Raw genomic sequence first — 25446 nt, forward strand, 5'->3', positions numbered from 1 at the left:
TCACTTATATTTTTCCATTCCTTTCCTTTCCCCCCCCCCCCCGCTTTCCTTTTGTTTCTCTCTCACACCTGGCAGCTATCTTTTGCCCTGCCAGTACACTTTACACCTCATCACAGCCTATTACCATCTCGTCTAGCTTCTAATCTCTTTTACTTCTTTTGGTTCTTTTATTCTTTTGTCCGATCGCAGCCCTGCCTTCGATCTAGTTCCTTTTCTCTCCAGTTTTGAAGAAGGGTCAAACCCGAAACGTCAACTCAAATTTCTCTCCACGGATGTTGCCTGACTTGCTGAGTTTTTCCAGCATTTTCTGTTGTTATTTCGGATTTCCAACATCTGCAGTATTTTGCTATCGTAAGGTGTGAGAGTTTATTCAAATGCACCATATGTACACCACGCTCCTGAGCAGAGCCAAGCGCTCTGTGCAAAGTTTGCTTTTGCCGAGAGCGCGCAGGGTGTGCAGGCGGACCGCGCGCTCTCCCGGTGCCTGGGGGCGGTGACGCGCGGCGCTCGCTCGCTCCCTCTGCAGCCCGTGTGGTTGTTGAGAGCAAAAGCAAGCAGATGGAATGTGGCGTTCCAGCTCTGACATTAAAATGCCCGCAACAGCACTTCTCCCGATCTTACTCCTTCTTTCGGAAGTTACAGGTAAGGCTGAAATGTCACCTTTGGTTTTTTTTCCTTCTTGCCGCACATGTTTGTTTTAAAGCTTACTCTCCGGATAAATCCGATTTTTCAATCAGCCTGCTTCGCGGTAGACTGAACGCTCTTTAAGGAAACATGTTTGGCAAACTTTTGTTGTTGTTGCTCAACACTGCAATGGGATAATGCAATTTGCTTCAAAATGTCTTGTATTATAATAATGCTACAATGATGGTGCTTGCACATAATAGTTATCATCGTGAGGAAAAGTGCAGAGCATCGGTTCTCCTGGTCCCACTGCTTCTGCTGTGTGCCAAACCATCTGCACATCAGTTTCTGGGAGCACTGCTTTAGTGCCCCATGTACCTGCACAACTAACTTAGACATCATTGGATTTACTTGCTAACAGCCAGTGGGGTTCAGGGCATCATACATATACAGCACTTAAATTTCGTTTTAATAAAATAGTGAGTGTGAATACAAACCAACAACAACAACTTGCATTTATAATAGCGCTTTTAATGTAGTAAAACCTCCCAAGGCGTTTCACATGAGCATTATCAGAGAAAAATTGACACCTAGATTAAAATCGGGGATGCTCAAGAGGCCAGAATTGGAGGAAGGCAAAAATTGCGGAAGAGTTGTAAGGCTGGAGGAGATTACAGAGATAGGGAGGGACGTGGCCACTGAGGGGTTTGAAAACAAGGATGAGAAGTTTAAAATTGAGGTGCTGCTGGATTGGGAGCCAATGTAGGTCAGTGAGCACAGGGGGATGGGTGAAAGGGACTTGGAGTGAGTCAGGATACGGGCAGTAGTTTTTGCGATGAGATCAAGTTTATGGTGGGTGAAAGATGGGAGGGCGGCCAGCTGAGTGTTGAATAACAGGGAACCAGTGAACATTATAATTAATGTAATTATTATAATTTAAAATTAATTACAGTATCACCTAGAATCATAGTTGGTTACAGCACAGAAGGAGGCCATTCGGCCCATCGAGCCCGTGCCGTCTCTCTGCAAGAGCACTTCAGCTAGTCCCACTCCCCTGCCCTTTCTCCATAGTCCTGCAAATGTTTTTCCTTCAGGTGCACTCCAGATCCTAATCACTCACTGCGTAAAAAAGTTTTTCCTCATGTCACCTTTGGTGCCAATCACCTTAAATCTGTGTCCTATGGTTCTTGACCCTTCCGCCAATGGGAACAATTTCTCTCTATCTACTCTGTCCAGACCCCTCATGATTTTGAGCACCTCTATCAAACCTCCTATCAACCTTGTACGATAGCAAAATACTGCAGATGTTGGAAATCCGAAATAACAACAGAAAATGCTGGAAAAACTCAGCAAGTCAGGCAACATCCGTGGAGAGAAATTTGAGTTGACGTTTCGGGTTTGACCCTTCTTCAAAACTCCTATCAACCTTCTCTGCTCTAAGGAGAACAACCTCAGCTTCTCGAGTCTATCCACGTAACTGAAGTCCCTCATCCCTGGAACCATTCTTGTAAATCTTTTCTGCACCCTCTCTGAGGCCTTCACATATTCCTAAAGTGCAGTGCCCAGAATCGGACACAGTGTTTTATAAAGGTTCATCATAACCTCCTTGCTTTTGTACTCTATGGGCTGGATTTTGATTGAGGAGGCGGGACTACAACCTCCAGCGAGTTGTGGCCAACCCACGTGATTTTCACTTGATTGACCTCGTTTAGCCCATCCAGCAGGCCAATTAAGGGCCACCCGGCAACAGGTGATGTCACAGATTGACATTTCATCTGTCAAAAGCTTTTGACAGATGAAATATCAGCGTTTGACAGCTGTTTGAAGCTGTCAAACACTGACAATCTGTAATCCAAGTTAATTCCTTCCTGATTTAGAGATCTCTTCAGAACAGAAAGCTGAATGCTGCAACTTTTGACAGCTCGCAGCCATTCTGCTTTCTGTGCCGGTGAGATGAGGGATTCCCGAGACCTGAAGGAAGAAAGGCTGTAAAGTTAAGTAAATGTAAGTAAAACTTCTTTAAACACTTTACACACACCAAACACACTTACCTCTGAACTCATGCACCCATCACTCACCTGAACACCGGACATCTCGAACCCTCCAAGCTAACTCGGCGTGGTTTGGAGCCGTCGGGAATCCCACACTTCAGCAATAAAAATAGGGATTAGGCTAAAAACTGCCTGTTAACTACCTGTATTTTGAGATTTTAACCCCCCACATGCCTCTAATCCCGCCTCCACGGCCCAATGAAAATCCTGCCCTATGCCTCTATTTATGAAGCCCAGGATCCCGTACGCTTTTTTAATCAATTTCTCAACCTGCCCTGCCACCTTCAACGATTTGTGCACATATACCCCCAGGTCTCTCTGTTCATGCACCCCCTTTAGAATTGTACCCTCTTCTCATTCTTCCAAACAAAATGTATCACTTCACACTTTTCTGCATTAAATTTCATCTTGCCACATGTCTGCCCATTTCACCAATCTGACTATGTCCTCTTGAAGTCTATCACTATCCTCCTCACTGTTCACTATACTTCCAATTTTTGTGTCATCTGCCAATTTTGAAATTGTGCCCTGTACACCCAAGTCTAAGTCATTAATATATATCAAGAAAAGCAGTAGTCCTAGTACCATCCCCTGGGGAACCCCACTGTGTACCTTCCTCCAGTCCGATAAACAACCGTTCACCACTACTCTCTGTTTCCTGTCACTTAGCCAGTTTCATATCCATGCAGCCACTGTCCCTTTTATTCCATGGGCTTCAACTTTGCTGGCAAACCTATTATGTGACACTTTATCAAATGCCTTTTACAAGTCCATGTACATCACATCAACCGCATTGCCCTCATTTGTCTTTAATGGGCCCACATTCCCCTTTACCACTCTCTTTCTCTTAATATATTTATTAAAACTTTTACTGATAGCCCTTGCAAGTTTATTTTTCAGAGTCCCTTTTTGCACCTCTCAATACTTGTCTTTCAACTTTTCCTTGCATTTGTGTAAGCCTTTTTTAGCTTGATACTGTGCCTTACCTCATTTGTTGACCATGGTTGCTTAACTGCACAAGTGGAGTCATAGTCATAACGGCACAGAAGGAGGCCATTCGGCCCATCGAGTCTGTGCCGGCTCTCTGTAGAACATGATCTGCCTTTTACAAATCCATGTTGACTCTCCTTAATTAGCTTAAACCTCTCCAAGTGCCCGTTAATTTTTTCCTTGATTATTGTTTCTAAAACTTTACCCACCATTGATGTTAAACTGACCGGCCTGTAGTTACTAGGATTGTCCTTACACCCTTTCTTGAACAATGGTGTCACATTTGCCACTTTCCAATCCTCAGGCACCTCCCCTGCATCTAGGGAAGATCGAAAAATGATGGCAAGCCCTTCCGCTATCTCCTCCCCCAATTCCCTTAGCAACCTGGGATGTAAGCCATCTCGACCAGGTGACTTGTCTGCTCTAAGCATACCCAGCCTTTCTAGTACATCCTGTCTATCAATTTTCACCCCTTCCATTGCTTCTACCTTTTCCACTTCTACCGAGATTTTGTCAGCATCCACCTCCTTAGTAAACACCGATACAAAGTACTCATTGAGTATTCTAGCCTTGCCCTGCGCCTCTAAGCATATATCACCTTCTTTGTCTCTAAAAGGCCCCACCCCGCCTCTTACTACTCGCTTACTGTTTACATGCTGGTAGAAGATTTTTGGGTTCCCTTTTATGTTAACCGCCATTATACTCTCATATTCTCTCTTTGCCAATCGTATTTTCATCTTCACTTCCCCTCTCAACTTATTGTATTTGGGCTGGTTCACCCTTGAAGAATTCACCTGACATGCATCATACAGTCTCTTTTTGTTTCATCATCTTCTCTATCTCCCTCGTCATCCAAGGAGCCCTTGCTTTGTTTCTCTTTATCTTTTTAGGGGTATGTACTGGTCTTGTTTTGTATCAAATACTTTTTTGAATATCTCCCACTATTTGTCTGTAGGTTTACCCACCAACAGTTCAGCCCAGTTCACTGGTCAATTTTTGTCTCATCTATTCAAAATTTACCTTAAGTTTAGAACCTTGATTTGTGACTCTTCTTCCTTTCAAACTTCGTATTAATATTTGATCATACTATAGTCACTGAAATAAAAACAGAAAATGCTGGAAATACTCAGCAGGTCAGGCAGCATCTGTGGAGAGAGAAAAAAAGAAACGTTAACTCTGTTTCTCTCTTTTAGAAAGTCTGTGGGCCAGTGTCAGTGTAATGAATGGCTGGCTCCGTTCATCCACTGCTGACCACAAAATCCGGGCCAGTGTTCCAGAAAACAGTCCCGATATACTCTAGAAATTTATGACTGTGCTTCTTCCAGTCTCTACGAAAATTGAAATCTCCCATTATAACCATATTGTTTTTGCTGCATGCTTCTCTGATCGCTGAATTTGTACATTCCGCCACTACATCATTACTATCAGGAGATCTGTTCACGACTCCTGCCAGAGTTTTGCATCCTTTGCTGCTCCTTAATTCTACCCATAGTGTTTCCATTGCCTGCTCACCCTCACTGAAATCCCTTCTTTCTAATGTTGTAATTGTATTCTTTATCAATAGTGCTACTCCTCCTTTCCCAATTTTCCTGTCCTTATAAAGATCTTACAGCTTGAGATATCTCGCTCCCAGTTATACCCAGTTTGTAGCAAGTTTTCGGTCATGGCTGCTACATCATACCCTTTAAGCTGTATTTGTGCTTCGAACTCACATGGTTTATTGCTTATGCTACATGCATTCATGATCAGAAATCTTATTTGGGTAACTGTCCCCACCCTGCCCATATGTCCTGATGGTGTTTTTCTCACACTTTTTGTTTTATCAAACATTTTGTTACTGATGCTCTGTAAATTTCTATACAGGTAATTTAATATGTTGTTATTTTTCATTACTCCGGTTTTATTTTTATCAGGCATTTTATTTTTACTTCCCATCACCTTTTCTGTACCAGGTGTCCTTATATTACCTTTTACACTTTATGTACTCTGACCTTTGCTCTCATCCATTTTTGTTCTTATCTTTACGTTACTATTATTTGTATCTAAACCCTCCCTCCCCCCTCCCCCCTCCCCTTTTATTGATTTAAAGTCCTTTCTGGAGCCCTATTTTTCCATTCTACTCGGGCCTTGGCCCCAGACTGGTTCAGGAGCCGCTTGTCCCAGCAATACAGCTCCTTCCTGTCCCAGTACTGGTGCCAGTATCACATGAAAGGGAACTGCTTCTTCCCACACCAGTCTTTCCACCACGCATTTACTTTCCTAATCTGTTTATCCCTATGTCAATTAGCACATTGCTCGGGTAATAATGCAGAGATTATCACCCTCGACATTATGCTTTTCCATTTAGCTCCTAGCTCCTTATACTCCCTCAGCAGGACCTCCTCCCTGTTCCTTCCTACGTTGTTGGTTCTGACCTAGACCACAACAACTGGTTCTTCCCCCTTTCCTTTCCAAGCAACTTTCCGACTGCTTTGAGGTATCCCTTACCCTGTAGGCAACACACCCGGTGGACTCTCAATCGTAATTGCAGAGGATACCCTCTATCCCCCTAATTATCGAAATCCCTATAAATATAACCTTTCCTTTTTGCTCCTCCCCATTTTGAACTGCCTCCAGTTCCTTAAGTCAGCATTCTGGCTGTTGGACAGGACCAGATTCTGCGGTTCCTCCTTCCCTGCCTTTACTAGGTTCCCTCTCCCCTGCTGACTGTCGGTCACACACTTTTCTTCCTGTACCGGTATCTCCCTATGTGCTGTGACTGTGTTCTGGAGATAAATTGATACTTACACTGGGTCACTCTACAGTACATAAACAGCTCATCTTTTCACTGTTTATAAAGCAACAGTGACTACAAGTAATACATTGGAAGTGGAAAAATAATTCAGTATTTCATGTGAAGGACTACCGGACATCCTGAGAGCATGATAAAGAACTATACAGTATAAAGGCAACTCTTCCTCTCTTTCTTTCTTACTACTCCCTGCTTTATGTATATTCTTAAATTCAATTTTGGCTTTACTGCTATTGGACAGACACAATTGGGCAAGTCAAAAATAAAGAAAAAAGTTTAATTATTTTTCAAGGATCTCTTCCAAACTAAACAAAATGATTTTTTTTGTTTGCACTGGAACTCATTATGGCATTACTCTGTTCTTGAGTCTGTACTCTTTTATAATTGGAGCGCTGTTTCTGGTGCTCTAAATGTAGATATAAAGATCACTAATGTTTTACTACATTAAAGGCGTTATATAAATGCACATTGTTGTCGCAAATACAACAATCGAATCCATGCAAATTGTTCCAGAAAGCCAGTAAGATCTTGGAATAACAATACAGGTGGTACTGTGACAACACTGACATTTTCTTGTCAAAATATTTCTGGGTGCCATGTAGAGGGTACAGAAGAGATTTGCTGAGATGATATCGGGGGTGAGAGGCTTTTATTATGAGAAGAGATTAGGGAAACTAGGCGGAGAGGTTTAGGGAGTGAATTCCAGAGCTTAGAGCCTAGGCCGCTGAAGGCACGGCCACCAATGATGGCGTGATTAACATTCGGGGATGTGCAAGAGGCCAGAATTGGAGGAGTGCAGAGATCTCGGAGGGTTGTAGGGCTGGAGGAGGTTACAGAGATAGGGAGAGGCGAGGCCGTGGAAGGATATGAAAACAAGGATGAGAATTTTAAAATTGCCGGACCGGGATCCAATGTAGGTCAGCGTGCACAGGCCTGATGGGTGAACAGGACTTGGTGCGAGTTAGAACAGGGCAGCAGAGTTTTGGATGAGCTTAAGTTTAAGGAGGGTGGAAGATGGGAGGCCGGACAGGACAGCATTGGAATAGTCAAGTCTAAAGGTAACAAAGGCGTAGGTGAAAGCAATGGTACGGACCTATGTCTGCCTTCTCAGGTGAATGTAAAAAATCCCACTGCACTATTCAGAGAAGAGCAGGGGTGTTCTAGCCAATATTTGTCCCTCCACCAACATTATTAAAACATTATCTGGTCATTATCTCAGTGTTGTTTGTGGTCCGTGTTGTGCACAGATTGGCTGCCACATTTCCTACATTACAACAGTGCCTACACTTCATTGGCTGTAAAGTGCTTTGGGACGCCCTGAGGTTGTGAAAGGTACTATATAAATGCAAGTTATTTTTTTTAACATTCATTAATTTGTTCAAGCTTGTGGGGTCTTAACACATTGTCATTATGCTGTCTGTGGATGAACAGCCCTTATGACTGGAGCTGATGCTAGCATCATAGAATGGTGTCAAACTGGTTTATCAAAAGAAATAATGACAGAGGTGGAGCAATGAATGGAATTCAAATAAAACATTCAAGTAGCAAGGTGGATGTAGGGCAATAAAATATAGTTTGAGAAAGAGCATTGCAATAATGTTGTACAATAGGTTCATAGGAACTAAAGATAATGAGGCTGATAAGCTCATTTTAAAAGGCAGTGTGGGCTGATTCTTGCATCAATTTGCAGTGCTACAGAGTGAAAGGAGGTTTCATTTCCCCATTCCACAAAGGTTCTGATCGCAGCCTTGTTGTGAGACACTTCTACACAACTCCTATCAACTGGATAAGAGAAACTTTGGCAGAGGCACTGGTAGGAGCAAGTCATCCACCTACCTTCTCAACCTCATTGACTGCATTGCTCAGCAAGACCTGAGAAAGAGGAGGGAAGAAATGAGTCTATACACCTACCAACCCACTGAACAGTACGATAGCAAAATACTGCAGATGTTGGAAATCCGAAATAACAACAGAAAATGCTGGAAAAACTCAGCAAGTCAGGCAACATCCGTGGAGAGAAATTTGAGTTGACGTTTCGGGTTTGACCCTTCTTCAAAACTGGAGAGAAAAGGAACTAGATCGAAGGCAGGGCTGCGATCGGAGCTGTATCAGCATGTTTGTAGTGTTTAGTGCTTCATTTACAACATGATCAATGTGAGTGAGCACAAAAATCCAAGCATAATGAGGTACAGTGTTAGGAGAACACACAGCTAGAAATTCGGTATCGCCCCATTTGGCGGCGGTAACTTTTGAAAGCTGGGAAACTTAGCGCCAGATGCTAATGATGCCCAGCTTTTTCTAAATTCAGTGTTTGTGTTCCAGAAAGGAAGTGGAGCGCTAATTCAAGCACACCACTTCCTTCCTGGAGCGCTAAAGGACGTAGGCGGGGCGGTAGTGGTGTCCCATGCAGCGCTGCCGCGATCCGAGGCTCCTTACTTCCCAAGGAAGGACCATCGCTGAAGGCTCTGCATTAGGACCAGTTAGCTGGTCCCCAACGGCAGTCGCGATCCAGCCCGATCAGCCCCATGCACTCCAACAGAGTGCCGGGCTGATCGATCGTGGCCCAGGAGAATTGAAAAAAATTGAAAAAACCATTTTAGAAATGTTCCTATTTACCTCGGCAACCTCCCCTTTAACTTCCGCCCCCTAAGTGCATGGCCTCCCAAACAATGCCTCTTGCAGCTGTCGGTGCTTTCGCCCGGTGATGCGGCAGGGGGCAGAACCAAATTTTGGGTCGGGGCGCTACTGGGGCGATGCGCACAGCAATGATGGCACGATCTCTGGGCGCAGGAGATCGTGACGCAGAGTGTTACCACCACCGAAAACCTCCCGGCCAGGTTAGCAGGAGTCGTTCATCTCGGTCGGTAAGTCGTTAACACCCCGTTATCGCCCCCGGGAGGTGCTAAGGAGGCTAATTTCTAGCCCACAGTGTTAAATGGAGTCTATTATGACACAAGAGGATAAATAAAGCAGAAAATAATTTGATTAGACTCTGAGGCTTTCAAGTTCAATGAAAACTGGAAAAAGCATGCTATGTCGTAATATCTTTCACCATACCTCTTCCTTAGTTAATTATTCAAGTCATGTAATCTTTAAAAGTTGGATCAATATAGCCTTTCACCTGATTTAAAAGCAACTTTCTCCCCGTCCCAATATTAAAAAAACAAGATAAATATTCAAAATGTCAAAAGATTTATTAGACATGTAGAATGAACCATAAGTATGGCAACCTACATTGCATTGTCTAACATGACAGTCAATGTGTCGTCAATAAAGTTTGCTATGAACTTTTCAACTCTTCTAGCTCAAATTTAAATCTTCATTGTTGAGCAGGGATTGTAAGAACACAGAACGGTTGTTACCTAATAAATGGCTTGTTATTTCAATCAATACAGCAATAATTGGGTTTCCCTAGATACCACAGTTTAGTGTATAACACATACACGGCACTCCTTCTCACAGGAGGTTGTGTACTAAGTCTCTCATTGATGCACAGACTATTCTATTTGAAGAAGAGCCAGGGAGTTCTCCTCGTGTCCCAGGCACAGTAACAGGAAATTCTGCCCTAATACATTCTCTGCCCTTAAGAGATTAGTACAGTAAATTTACAAACTATTTTGAATTCTGAAATATAGATTTTTTTTTTTAGTGAAGGGTATTCCATACAAAATCAGTTTTATGTTGTGCTATATGGTGTAGAAGGGTGGATCTGTAGTTTGCTGTTGAATAACAATTGAATAACAATTTGCCGTCTCAGTGAGCTACCAAGTTTGAGGTGGGTCCCTGGGAGGTACGAGAGGAATGTGAACTCATAACCATTGTGTACATGATATTTTGGTCAAATCATTTCAAAGGATAATCAGTAATGTTTTCTAAGAGATAATCAGAAGGGATGATATGTAATCTACTTAAAATGACATAGTCTTATAAAGCTGCCAATGGTGCTATGATGGAAAAAGACTCAGTCAGTTTTTTGGATAGTTTTCTTTTATTCTTTAATTTTATTCCTTTCTTTGTCTGCCTGCCCAGTGCTGTCTGCAGCTGAGGGAGTGTTTGCATAGTCTGCTCCCAGGCGACCACCTTCATATCCTCCCACTAGTAAATGCCAGGGACTGCCCAGGTATGACTTTTTATATTATTCATTGCTGGGATGTGGGTGTCGCCGACAAGGCCAGCATTTATTGCCCATCCCTAATTGCCCTTGAGAAGATGGTGGTGAGCCACCTTCTTGAACCGCTGCAGTCCATCCACAACCTGCTCATTGCAGCCTTGAATCTCGGCCTGGAGAGACCTGCACTGGAAATCTGCTGGAAAGAACAGTGGCGAGGCCCACAGTGCTGTTAGGAAGGCTGTTCCGGGATTTTGACCCAGCGACGATGAAGGATCGGCGATATATTTCCAAGTCAGGATGGTGTGTAACTTAGAGGGGAACTTGCAGGTGATGGTGTTCCCAAGCACCTGCTGCCCTTGTCCTTCTAGGTAGTAGAGGTCGCGGGTTTGGGAAGTGCTGCTGAAGAAGCCTTGGTGAGTTGCTGCAGTGCATCTTGTAGATGGTACACACTGCAGCCACGGTACGCCGGTGGTGGAGAGGGTTGGGGGGAGAAATTCACTATCGCCCCGTTTGGGGCGTAATTATCGGCCGGGTGCTAAGTTTAGTGCCCGGCGCTAATTATCGCCTCCAACTGCAAACTTGGCTTCTATCGCCCCTGCAGGTGATTGGAGCGCTAAATCAGGTGCTAAACACCTCTCTTAATGCGCTAATGCCGAGGGGCGAGGCACTACCTCAGTGCCCTGGCGAAGCTCATGTGATGTCAGTCAGCAATGGAACACAGACACACTGGCGCCGGCCAGTTCTTAAAGGGGAGGGTCGATCTTGCTCTCCATCCACAACCTGCTCATTGCAGCCTTGAATCTCGGCATGGAGAGACCTGCACTGGAAACCGGAAATCTGCTGGAAAGAACAGTGGAGAGGCCCAGGGAAAGAGCTCAGAGTGCAGCCCCCATAGTCTCTTCTAAATCGATGCAAGGAAGCTCAAATCAAAATGAACCTGCAAAGTACCCAAAACTCCTTCACACAGCGTTGAATCTCTCCAGACGTCTCTCTTTCTCAGAATGCGTGGTGCAAAAATGCCGCCAGATAAAAAGGCAGGAAGCGGTCGCCTTTAAATAGCGCTCCCCCAGTCCCTTCCCGACTGCAAAATGCTCCCCTCAACCTCTCGTTGCTAGCAGCAGGTGGTAAGGCAGGGGGCACCACTCAATATCCGGTCTGGGGTGCTACCAGGGCGTTGCACGCTCGACTGACGTCACGATCTGCGGGCGCGGGAGATCGTGGCGGTAGTGTTTAGCGCCGCTGCAAAATGTCTGGTCAATTTCGCGAGCGGCGCAAACATCACCACGCCCAAGCGCTAGTAGCTTTGTGCCCCATTAGTGCCCAGCCTCTGACCCACTCTTGTTGCCACAGTATTTATGTGGCAGGTCCAGTTAATTTTCTGGTCAATGGTGACCCCCAGGATGTTGAGGGTGGGGATTCAGCAATGGTAATGCCTTTGAATGTCAAGGGGCAGTGGTTAGATGCTTCACTTGTTGGAGATAGTCATTGCCTGGCACTTGTGTGGTGCGAATGTTACTTGCCACTTATCAGCCCAAGCCTGAATGTCGGTCCAGGTCTTTCTGCATGCGGGCATGGACTGCTTCATTATCTGTTGAGTTGCGAATGGAACTGAACACTGTGCAGTCATCAGCGAACATCCACTTCTGACCTTATGATGGAGGGAAGGTCACTGATGAAGCAGCTGAAGTTGGATTGGGCCTCGAACACTGCTCTGCGGAACTCCTGCAGCGATGTCCTGGGGCTGAGATGATTGACCTCCAGCAACCACCACTGCCATCTTCATTTGTGCTAGGTATGACACCGGCCAGTGGAGAGTTTTCCCCCGATTCCCATTGACTTCAATTTTACTAGGGCTCCTTGATGCCACACTCAGTCAAATGCCGCCTTGATGTCAAGGGCAGTCACTCTCACCTCGCCTCTGGAATTCAGCTTTTTTGTCCATGTTTGGACCAAGGCTGCAATGAGGTCTGGAGCCGAGTGGTCCTGGCGGAACCCAAACTGAGCATTGGTGAACAGGTTATTGGTGATTAAGTGCCGCTTGATAGCACTGTCGATGACACCTTCCAGCAATTTGCTGATGATTGAGAGTACACTGATGGAGCGGTAATTGGCCGGATTGGATTTGTCCTGCTTTTTGTGGACAGGACATACCTGGGCAGTTTTCCACATTGTCGGGTAGATGCCCGTATTGTAGCTGTACTGGAACAGCTTGGCTAGAGGCGCAGATAGTTCTGGAGCATAAGTCTTCAGCACAACACGGATGTTGTCAGGGCCCATAGCCTTTGCTGTTTCCAGTGCGCTCAGCTGTTTCACACATTACAACAGTGACTCTACTTCAAAAGTACTTCATTGAATGTAAAGTGCTTTGAGACGTCTGGTGGTCATGAAAGGCGCTATATAAATGCAAGTCTTTCTTTATATCACGTGGAGTGAATCGAATTGGGTGAAGACTGGCTTTTGTGATGGTGGGGACCTCAGGAGGAGGCCGATATGGATCATCTGGCACTTCTGGCTGAAGATGGTTGCAAACGCTTCAGCCTGGTCTTTTGCACTCGCGTGCTGGGCTCCACCATCATTGAGGATGGGGATATTCATGGAGCCTCCTCCTTCCGTTAGTTGTTTAATTGTCCACCACCATTCAAGACTGGATGTGGCAGGACTGCGGAGCTTTGACCTGATCCGTTGATTTGGGATCGCTTCACCCTATCTATAGCATGCTGCTTCTGTTGTTTTACATGCCTGTGGTCCTGTGTTGCAGCTTCCCCAGGTTAGCACCTAATTTTTAGGCACGCCTGGTGCTGCTGCTGGCCTGCTCTTCTGCACTCCTCATTGAAGCAGGATTGGTCCCCTGGCTTGATGGTAATGGTAGAGTGAGGGATAAGCCAGGCCGTGAGATTACAGATTGTGGTGGAATTCAACTCTGCTGCTGCTGATGGCCCATGACTATTCCCTCCCTTCCCCTCTTGCCATCTGGAAATTACCTGACCTTTGTTCCAGTGCCACCCTACACAACACTGCTTAGATCGGGAGCCGAGCTTTCTCAAATATGCGCCTGTTCCTGTGCCGTGAGCACATCAAACATTTTAACTAACATAACAATAAAAAGTGCATAATAACAACAGAAGACGCTGGAAAAACTCAGCAGGCCAGGCAACATCCGTGGAGAGAGAAACAGTCAACGTTTCCGGTCGAAACCCTTCTTCAAAGTGCATTGTGGGTCATTTTCAACTTACTGCTTGAGCGTAAAACTGGTATTACAGGTCGGGCAGTCGTGATTGAAATGTCCCGAGTTTCCTTTCCATAATGGCAACTCCAGTTTTACACTCCAGCAATAAGGTGAAAATGACCCCCATTGCTCTGCTTTAACTGCAGCAGATATACTTATTCACTGCAGTCCTTATCACTTCAGGACGTCGTTGTGAATGAGATAGTAGCATATCGGGTGCCTGACCTACTTCTCTCATGCACTGAACAACACTGGAATGTCTAGACACAGGAGCAAACCAAAGTGAAAATTCTCCATAGGCATTTTTATTTGTATTATTTCTGCTTTCAATATTTTCCTCTCCTTCCAAAAGGGTTTAGTTCCATAGGTGTCCACTTGTCTCCAATACTTCACCCAAGTGTCCACTCTCCATCTGTGAGCTCAGAACAGAACATTTAAAAGGGCAAAATCAAAATACTGCTGATGCTGGAAATCTGAAATAAAAACAGAAAATGCTGGAATTACTCAGCAGATCAGGCAGCATCTGGAGAGAGAGAAAAACAGTTAATATTTCATCAGAACTGGAAAAAGTTGGAGATGTTACATGTTTTTAAGCAAGTGTGGGGCAGGGGGAGGGGGGAGGGGAGGAAAGAACAAAAGGGAAGGTCTGTGATAGGCTGGAAGGCGGGAGAGATTAAGAGACAAAGGGGATGATGGTGCAAGGCAAAAGGAGATGGTAATGGGACAAGTTAAGAAACAAAAGATGACTAGATGAAGTGTAAATGGCATTTAAAAGGGCACTTCTATCATAAAAAAAGGTATATTTATCATTTGTACACACAAAATGTGATACAATACATAGTATCACTTGCACACAACATCTTTGTCACAATAGTAGCACTCAGCTCTTCTGCCACCCACCCGCCCCCACCCCCCCCCCCCCCCATCCCCTCGGGGAAAAAAACACATAATGACAATGCCTCTTTAGTTCATATGGTAGCTGAAAACAAAAAAATGGAGCGTGAGATCCAAATCTCAGATCGAGTGACATGGTTTCAGCATCTCAGACCACAAATGACATACTGTGCTGATGAGACAGAAACCACTGTATGCAGTAAAAACTAAGAGGGATGGAAAATGTCTAACCAATATAAACCGAGAAACCACATAGGTTTTCTGAAAGGTATGTTACATAAGTTATTGTGTTTGCTTATCAAAATCTTGGCCTGTTGAGCATCCCATGTTAGCCCTTTCACTAGACAGAGGGGGTTTAAAATTTCCTTTTGTGCACTAATGTGTTCTCACTAAATTCCTGTCTGTGTTTTCTTAACACAGTCGGAAAGCCATTTAAAATGGACAGGTAGTGACTTAACTGCTAAACAGAGCAAACAGAGAAAATTAAACCAGTTATTCAAAGAATGGATCATAGTGTTTATTCTGTGCCTTCTAAAGGCCCAGTTTCAGGTTGATTTTTTTCCCCCTTGGTGCATTCCCTTCTTCTGAGTTGATGCTTCCCGGGGATTGGTTATCTTGTTTACACTGGGTCGAATGACATGTCCTAGATTTGGAATCAACTCACTTGCAAATTGCTCATTGTTCTCCTCAGTATCAGTTTGTAAGATGTCCTAAACACACTTTCCATCTGAAAGAAAAAAGGAGAATAAACTAGGAATGTTAATCCTTGCGCCCCTAAAGTAGATGTTCTCAGTCTGCTACAGCCGAGGATACTTCAGAAACAGTTTCATCAACACCAGTCGATGAGTATATTCAAGACGGAGATCAATAAATTTTTGGGCACTAGGGAATCAAGGGATATGGGGATAGGGCGGGATAGTGGAGTTGATGTAGAAGACCAGCCATGACCTTATTGAATGGCGAAGCAGGCTCGAAGGCCTACTCCTGCTCCTATTTCTTATGTTCTTCATTCCTCAAAGTGATCACTTTAAAGCTCAGCAAAACTATTTTAAAAACAGGATTATTGTAAGAACTTTTTCATTGACCGCAATTAATTTGTTTTGACATTAACTTACAATATAAGCACCAATTTGGGAATCTGTATACAATGGTAATCCTTAAATTATTCACAGAAATGTTAAGGGCAACAACTACATTGAATCCTGGTCTGTTCACCCAGCTCTGGGACGTCACATGGCTTTATTGACAAGGTCACCAATTCTTTACGTTATATTTGGGGCTTATGATAAGAGCTTAAAAAGGAGATTTAAAAAGGAGAGTGCAAAGTTACGTAATAAATATATACCATTAAAATGGTGACTACTTCAAGTTTCAGAATGCTGTGGATAAATAAAGAGGTTAAACAAACTACTATTGAAGAAGAGGGTATTGGGTAATCCTGTAAGTATGATAAAAATAAAATAATAAGAAAATAAGGGAAGAGGTTAAGAAAGGGACAAAGAAAGCAAGGAAGGAATGTGAAGAGAGAATCTCAAAAATTATTAGAAAGAACAGTATAGTATTTTACAAATATACCAATAAAAAGAAAATCATTGACTGTGAGGTGGGACCCCTGAGAGGCAAGGATAGTGAGTTATTAAAGGATTAGTGGAAATTTCCAGGGATATTTAACATATACTTTGCGTCAATGTTTACAAAAGGGGAGGAGGTAAATCTGAATTGGTTAAAAGGGGGAGATAGAGGAACAGATATGTAGGCAAATCTCAGAAAAGTGTGAAAATAATAGGGTAATAATAGTGGGGGATTTCAACTTCCCCAATATAAATTGGGATAGTCAGAGTGTGAAAGGCTTAGAGGGTGCAGAATTCTTAAAGTGCATCCAGGAGAGCTTTTTGAGCCAACATGTAGAAAGTCCTACAAGAGAGGGGGCGGTACTGGACCTAATTCTGGGGAATGTAGCCGGGCAAGTGGTGGAAGTGTCAGTAGGAGAGCATTTTGGTGACAGTGACCACAATTCGGTGAGATTTAAGGTGGTCATGGAAAAAGACAAAGACGGCCCGGAAATAAGGGTTCTAAATTGGGGGAAGGCCGATTTTAATATGATAAGGCAGGATCTGGCCAAATTGGACTGGGAGCAGCTACTTATAGGAAAATCCGCATCAAAACAGTGGGAGACTTTCAGAAGGGAAATAGAGAGAGTACAACGCCAACATGTTCCTGTAAAGGTCAAGGGTGGGACCAACAAGCAAAGGGAACCTTGGATGACAAGGGATATACAAAAATGCATTAGAAATAAAAGGGGGGCTTTTGGCAGTTACAAAAGACTAAAGACGGAAGAAGCCCTAGAGGAGTATAAAAAATGCAGGGGCATACTTAAAAAAGAAATTAGGAGGGCGAGGAGGGGCCATGAAATAACACTGGCGAGCAAAATAAAGGAAAATCCTAAGATGTTTTATAAGTATATTAAGGGCAAGAGGATAACCAGGGAAAGGGTAGGGCCCATTAGGGACCAAAGTGGCAATCTGTGTGTAGAGCCAGATGATGTAGGCGGGGTTTTAAATGAATTTTTTGCATCTGTGTTCACTATGGAGAAAGATGATGCAGACATAGAAATCGGGCAAGGGGGCTGTGACATACTTGAACATATTAGCATCGAGAGGGAGGAGGTGCTAGCGGTTTTAGCAGGCCAAAAAGTGGATAAATCCCCAGGCCCGGACGAGATGTATCCCAGGCTGCTGTGGGAGGCAAAGGAGGAGATTGCAGGGGCTCTGACACAAATTTTCAGAACCTCTCTGGCCACAGGGGATGTACCAGAGGACTGGAGAACAGCTAATGTAGTACCATTATTCAAGAAGGGTAGCAGGGATAAACCAGGGAATTACAGGCCAGTGAGCCTAACATCTGTGGTAGGGAAATTATTGGAAAAAATTCTGAGGGACAAAATTAGTCTCCACTTGGAGAGGCATGGATTAATCGGGGATAGTCAGCATGGCTTTGTCAAGGGTAAATCATGTCTGACAAATCTGATTGAATTTTTCGAGGGGGTGACTAGGGGGGTGGATGAGGGAAATGCTGTGGATGTGGTTTACATGGACTTCAGTAAAGCTTTTGACAAAGTCCCGCATAGGAGACTGGTCAAGAAGGTAAGAGCCCATGGGATCCAGGGTGCCTTGGCGCGTTGGATCCTAAACTGGCTGAGTGGCAGGAGGCAGAGGGTGATGGTCGAAGGTTGCTTTTGTGACTGGAAGCCTGTGTCCAGTGGGGTACCTCAGGGATCGGTGCTGGGTCCCTTGTTGTTTGTGATCTACATAAATGATTTGGATGAGAATGTAAAAGGTATGATCAGTAAGTTCGCAGATGACACGAAAATTGGTGCGGTGGTAAATTGTGAGGAGGAAAGCCTCAGGCTACAGGACGATATAAACGGGTTGGTCAGATGGGCGGAAAAGTGGCAAATGGAATTTAACCCTGAAAAGTGCGAGGTGATGCATTTTGGACGGACAAATAAGGCAAGGGAATACACAATGAGTGGTAGGACCCTAGGAAGTACAGAGGGTCAGAGGGACCTTGGTGTACATGTACATAGATCCCTGAAGGCAGCGGAACAGGTAGATAAGGTGGTTAAAAAGGCATATGGGATACTTGCCTTCATTAGCCGAGGCATAGAATATAAGAGCAGGGAGGTTATGATGGAGCTGTACAAAACGCTGGTGAGGCCACAGCTGGAGTACTGTGTGCAGTTCTGGTCGCCTCACTATAGGAAGGATGTGATTGCTTTGGAGAGGGTGCAGAGAAGATTCACCAGGATGTTACCTGGGATGGAGCGCCTCAGCTATGAAGAAAGACTAAACAGGCTGGGGTTGTTTTCCTTGGAGCAAAGAAGGCTGAGGGGGGACCTGATTGAGGTGTACAAAATGATGAGGGGCATAGATAGGGTAGATAAAGAGGAACTTTTCCCCTTAGTAGGGGGGTCAATAACAAGGGGGCATAGATTCAGGGTAAGGGGCAGGAGATTTAGAGGGGATTTGAGGAGGAACTTTTTCACCCAGAGGGTGGTTGGAATGTGGAACTCAATGCCTGAAAGGGTGGTAGAGGCAGGAACCCTCACAACATTCAAGAAGCATTTGGATGAGCACTTGAAATGCCATTGCATACAAGGCTATGGACCAAATGCTGGAAAATGGGAGTAGACTGGACAGGGATGGATGGGCGGCGCAGACACGATGGGCCGAAGGGCCTCTTTCTGTGCTGTAAAACTCTATGACTCTATGAAAAGTGAGGTGAGAGCTATAATGGATTAAAGCAAAGTATTAGAGAAATTAATTAAGCTAAAAGAGGACAAGGTGCCAGTACCTGATGGGATACATCAAAGGATCCTGGTGGAAATGGGGGAAGAAATAACGTGCTTGTCAGTGTTTGCAGCACATCAATGCTGTAGAACACTGACAGCGCCAACGCCAAAGTAAATTTGCGCATAGCCCCTTTAAGGAATTCGGTTGATGATGCATCATAAATTACGTCATCAGACCAGCTTCCTTCAATTGGCTAGGAAACTCGCTGGGCGGGCTTAACAAGCCCAATCGGGAAACTCATGTCGGAGGCCGGGATGGAGCCAGCAGCAGGACCGAGGCCCGCCACCGACGTCGCCCACCTCGGACTCATCGAGGTAGGGAAAATCGAGGCCTTAGTGTTTACAGCCTAGAAACTGGAATTCAGCACGACTGGTCTATGCTAGCATTTATGCTTAACATGAGCTTCCATCCACCGCTCTTCATCTAACCCTATCAGAATATCCTTCTATTCCTTTCTCCTTCATGTGCTTATCTAGCTTCCCCTTAAATGCATCTATGCTATTTGCCTCAACTACTCCTTGTGGTAGTGAGTTCCACATTCTCACCACCCTTTGGGTGAAGAAGTTTCTCCTGAATTCCTGATTGGATTTATTAGTGACTATCTTATATTATTGACCTCTAGATTTGGGGGGAAAATTTTGGTTTCTTTGCACCTCCCGTTAGCACAAAGCAACTAGCACCTGGGCGTGGCGCCACCAACGCTTCCTGCGAAATTCAGCGGGAGGTAGTGGCGGCGCTAACCGTTAGCGCCACCGGCGATGACGTCATCGCCGTGCGCAGCGCCCCGGCCACGATCTTCGGTAGCACCCCCTGACTTACCGCTGGACGCTATGTCCGACAGTGTCAGGGAGACCTACCTGCAGCCAGGGCGGCGCTATTTAAAGGTGAGGTGCCGGGTGGCCATTTTTGTTGTTGGCCGCCTGCCAGCACCTGCGTCTGCTCCCGTCCCCAGCCTCTTGACTCGCCCTCCTGCGGAGTGCCGGCTGCGCTCCATGAGGCGGCACTTCTCTTGAGTGCCAGGCTCTTTTGCCGGCACTCCGATCCCCGGTGGCCCAGCTGGACCCCGGGTTGCGCTGTGTAAGGCCCCTCCCCTTTAAGAATGGGAGGAAGGCCTACAATACCGTGGCATGGAACGCCGCGATATTCCCTTGCAGCACCCCAAGAGGGAGGCAGGGCGCTTCCAATAGTGCCCCGCTTCCCTCTTGGGGTGCTACCACTCAATTTTGGCTGCGGGGGTGCTAATTATTCCGGGGCGCTAAAAGTAGTGCCCCGGCGAAGTTAGCACCCCAAAGGGCGCGTGACTCAATTTCTCCCCCTTGGCCTCCCCCACAAGTTTGTTCAGGTTTACAAGACCTTAAAAGCAGCACCTCAAGATTAATGCCATAAAAAAGATAATGTATATAGGCTTTTATGGCAAGAGGTATAAAATATAAAAGTCGAGATGCAACGATGAATCTATATGCAGTAAAGCCTTAGTAAACCACAGTTGGAGTACTGCGTGCAGTTTTAGGCCCCACATTATGGGATGGATGTTGAGGCAATAGAGAGGGTACAGTGTAGATGCACTAGGAAGCTGCCTGGTATGAGGAAATACAAATATAAAGAATGACTTGAAAAATTGAGGCTGTTTTCATTAGAACGGTGGCGATTACAGGGTGATTTGTTAGAGGTGTTTATAACTGTGAAGGGAAGAGGCAGGGTAGATAGAAACAGACTGTTTCCAGTGGGTGGTCCAGAAAATGGAAACATAGATATAAGATTAAATATAAGAGATTTAGGACAAAATCAGGATAAACCTTTTTACACAGAGGGTTGTGAGGCTCTAGAATGAACAACCAGAGTTGGTGATTGAAGCAGAGATCACATCAACATTTAAGAATAGGTTAGGTAGGAGGTTGAAGGAAAGGGGAATAAAGGCATATGGGAACAAGGTAAGAACATGGGATTAGGACTACTGGTATAAAGGAAAAGGACACACCGGCTGTCCCCAAGGGTACACTGAGCTAGTGGTCCCCTCCAATAAATTACCAAGTGTAACCCAAGGCAGAGACTCCGGAGGCATACTGATCTGGTTTAAAACAGAACTTAAGAATTACATCAAATTTATAAAAAAGGGCGAAAACCATATGTGGCTCAAACTTGAGAGGGAGATTATCTCAAACACCCAAGATGTTTACATTTGCGCACTTTATATCCCTCCAATCGATTCCCCGTACTACAAAGAGGACACCTTCTCCAACATGGAGGGGGAAATTATCCAATACCAGGCCCAGGGGAACGTGTTGATCTGTGGGGACCTCAATTCAAGAACGGGCGAAGAACCAGACTTCACCAATAATCAGGGAAACAATTACGTATTCGGGAATAACCACTTTGACATCCCTTCCCTTCCATACAGGCATAACTGCGACAAGCAGTCAAATACCAACGGTAAACAGCTACTACAGCTCTGTCGAAACCTGGGTCTGTACATTGTCAATGGTAGGTTCATAGGAGACCTCCTAGGAAGATCGACCTACTGCTCACCTCTTGGCTGCAGCACAGTAGACTATATGATTACAGACTTGGACCCATCCTCTTTCAGAGCATTCACAGTCAAACCACAAACAACACTGTCAGATCACAGTCAAATTACTATGTTTCTCAAAAAGACAGAAACAAACAACATAGAAACACAACCCAGTAAACTGTACAACACCAAAAAATCGTACAGATGGGCCAAAAACGACACGGAAAAATACCAGAAAACAATTAGCAATGCATCAACTCAAGCTCTCTTAGACACCTTTCTGGATAACATATACACTCACAATAAAGAAGGCGTAAACCGGGCAGTTAGTAAACTAAACAATATTTTTGATAATTTGGCAACAAATGCAAACTTGAAAGCTCGCAAGAACAAACCCAAAACAAAAAACTATGAAAAATGGTTTGACCATGATTGCCATAACATGAGGAAAAAACTTAGAAAACTATCAAACCAAAAACACAGACATCCAGAAAACGAGGAATTACGCCTTACTTATTGTCAGACGCTAACAGAATACAGAAACACACTCGGGACCAAAAAAGAGCAATTTATTAAGAATACACTCAGCTCCATGGAGGAATCCATTGAGTCGAATTGTTTCTGGGACAACTTGAAAACACTACGCAAAAAACAACACGACGATTTGTCCATTCAAAATGGGGACACATGGGTAAACCACTTTGAAAAATTATACCAGAAAAACACACTAGGACCAGAGCAACACCAAATACGCAAAAAACTTGAAAAGCTTGAAATGGCCATAAAAGATAACCAAAACCCGCTAGACGCCATAATAACAGAAAAAGAACTTCTTGAAAAACTCAAGGACCTGCGACCAGGAAAAGCTTGCGGGACAGACGGCATACTAAACGAGATGATTAAACACGCAGACGACAAACTGAAACTGGCTATCCTAAAACTCTTCAACTTGGTTCTGAGTGTCGGTTATTTCCCTGACATCTGGAACAAAGGACTCATAACACCCATATACAAAAGTGGGGACAAAATCGACCCAAACAACTATCGAGGCATCTGTGTAAACAGTAACCTGGGGAAGGTATTCTGTAGCATCATAAACAAAAGACTTATAAACTTCCTTGAAGAGCACAATGTCTTGAGTAAAAGCCAAATTGGATTCCTGCCAAACTATAGAACATCCGATCATATCTTCACCCTACAGACCCTAATTGACAAACACGTTCACCATAACAAAAGCAAAATCTACGCATGCTTTGTAGATTTCCAGAAGGCTTTCGACTCCATCTGGCATGACGGTTTATTCCTGAAACTTATCGAAAGCGGGGTAGGAGGGAAAACATATGATGTAATTAAATCAATGTATACAAACAATAAATGTGCAGTTAAAATTGGAGACAAACAAACAAAATACTTCCCACAGGGGCGGGGGGTGACGCAGGGCTCGCCAATCTCACCGACACTCTTTAATATTTACATTAATGGATTGGCAAAACTACTTGAACAATCTACAGCACCCGGCCTCACCCTATATGAATCCAAGGTTAAATTCCTCCTCTATGCCGACGACCTGGTTCTGCTGTCACCAACTAAGGAGGGTCTACAGCAGAACCTGGACCTGCTGGAGTCGTACTGCCAGACTTGGGCCCTGACAATAAATCCCCAAAAAACCAAAGTCCTTGTGTTCCAGCAAAGATCCAAACAACATGGACCCACAATAAATTTCACAGTAGGAACAACCAAAATTGAACAAACCACTCACTACACATACTTGGGCTTAAAAATCAGTTCTACAGGAAACTTCAAACTGGCTGTGAATGAACTGAAAGAGAAAGCAAGAAGGGCTTTCTATGCCATCAAAAAATCAATCCAAATAGAAATCCCAATTAGCATTTGGCTCAAAATTTTCAAATCAGTAATTGAACCAATTGCACTCTATGGCAGTGAGGTCTGGGGACCACTAACACAACAAGATTTTGCAAAATGGGACAAACACCCAATTGAGATCCTACATGCGGAATTCTGTAAAAGTATCCTCCGGACTCAAAGGAAAACAGTAAACAACGCATGCAGGGCGGAACTAGGCCAATACCCATTAATAATCACTATCCAAAAAAGAGCCACCAAATTTTGGAATCACCTACAAATGAGCAACCCCCAATGCTATCACTACGACGCCCTGAAATGCCAAGAGCTGACCATAAAGAAGAATACCCTCAGTCAACTAGTCCTGGGACTCAATAAAGTAACTAATAACAATACTAACAATAACCAGCCCCAGGACAGTGACAGGGTAACACAAGGAATTCGACCCAACACAATCGTCGCTAAGCAAAAGGAAAAATATCTGTCATATTGGGCAGAAACAACAAAAACCCAAAGCAAACTCAATTGCTACTTGGCCCTAAACAGACAATACAACATAGCTGATTACCTGACCATAGCTGATTACCTGACCATGCGGGTGCAGAGCATTCTGAAGGGGGAGGGGGATCAGCCAGTTGTCGTGGTACATGTAGGTACCAACGATGTAGGTAAAAAGAGGGAGGAGGTCCTACAAGCTGAATTTAGGGAGTTAGGAGCTAAATTGAAAAGTAGGACCTCAAAGGTAGTAATCTCTGGATTGCTACCAGTGCCACGAGCTAATAAGTTTAGAGAGAGTAAGATAGATAAGCTAAATACGTGGCTTGAGCAGTGGTGCAAGGGAGAGGGATTTAAATTCCTGAGGCATTGGAACCAGTTCTTGGGGAGGAGTGACCTGTACCAAGGGGACGGTCTACACCTGAACTGTGAGGGAGCCGATGTCCTCGGGGTAATATTTTCTAGGGCGGTTCGGGAGGATTTAAACTAATTTGGCAGGGGGATGGGAACCTAGGTAGTGGAAAAGAGGGAAGTCATATGAAGTCAGAAATAGATGGTAGAAAGGTGAGAAGCAATAAGCAAAGGAGAGAAACACAAAGGGCCAAACTAATTCATAATGAGAGTGTGAAAAAAGCAAGCCTGAAGGCTTTGTATCTTAATGCTAGAAGCATTAGGAACAAGGTGGATGAATTAGTTGTGGAAATAGAGGTAAACAAGTATGATTTGATTGGGATTACAGAAACGTGGCTGCAGGGTGGGCAAGGCTGGGAACTTAACATCCAGGGATATACAATATTTAGGAAGGATCGGCAAAAAGGTAGGGGAGGTGGGGTAGCATTGCTGGTAAAGGAGGGGATTAATGCAATGGAAAGGAAGGATATTAACTCGGATGAAACGGAATCTGTATGGGTAGAAATGAGAAATAGCAAGGGGAGGAAAACGTTAGTGGGTGTGATATATAGGCCTCCAAATAGTAATATGGAGGTGAGGGAAGGCATAAAAAGGGAAATTAGAGAAGCGTGCGATAAGAGCACAGCTGTCATCATGGGTGACTTTAATTTACATATTGATTGGACTACCCAAATTAGTAAAAATTCTGAGGAGGAGGAATTCCTGGAATGTTTTCGGGACGGTTATCTGGACCAATATGTCGAGGTGCCGACTCGAGATCAGGCCATTTTAGACTGGGTATTGTGCAATGAGAAGGGACTTATCAGCAATCTTCTTGTACGAGGCCCCTTGGGTCAGAGCGATCATAATATGATCGAGCTCTCAGTCGAGATGGAGAGTGAGGAAATTGAATCAGAGACTAAGGTCCAGAACTTAAATAAAGGGAATTACGAGGGTATGAGACGGGAATTGGGTAAGATTGATTGGGTGGTGTTTCTGGGGGGATTGACAGTGGATAGACAATGGCAAGCATTCAAAGATAGAATGGAAGAATTCCAGAACATGTTTATACCGGTTTGGCATAAAAATAAACCTAAAAAGGTGACTCAACCGTGGATAACGAGGGAAATTAGGGACAGCATAAAATCAA

General features: G+C 44.4%; 1 protein-coding gene across 1 annotated transcript in view; it reads left to right on the forward strand.

Moving 5' to 3' along the window:
• Nucleotides 1-528: 528 nt before the first annotated feature.
• LOC147112838 (interleukin-20 receptor subunit alpha-like) overlaps nucleotides 529-25446 on the forward strand; it is a 53806-nt gene continuing 28888 nt past the window's right edge. Inside the window, exon 1 of the mRNA XM_085997512.1 lies at nucleotides 529-642. Within this exon, the coding sequence (XP_085853638.1) occupies nucleotides 564-642 (79 nt within the window). The 5' untranslated portion in view covers nucleotides 529-563. The remainder of the gene's footprint in view (nucleotides 643-25446) is intronic.

This window comes from Somniosus microcephalus, chromosome 9 (genome assembly GCF_052327205.1).
Source record: "Somniosus microcephalus isolate GS21.2 chromosome 9, FLI_Smic_1.0, whole genome shotgun sequence".
NCBI classification, from domain to species: Eukaryota; Metazoa; Chordata; class Chondrichthyes; order Squaliformes; family Somniosidae; genus Somniosus; species Somniosus microcephalus.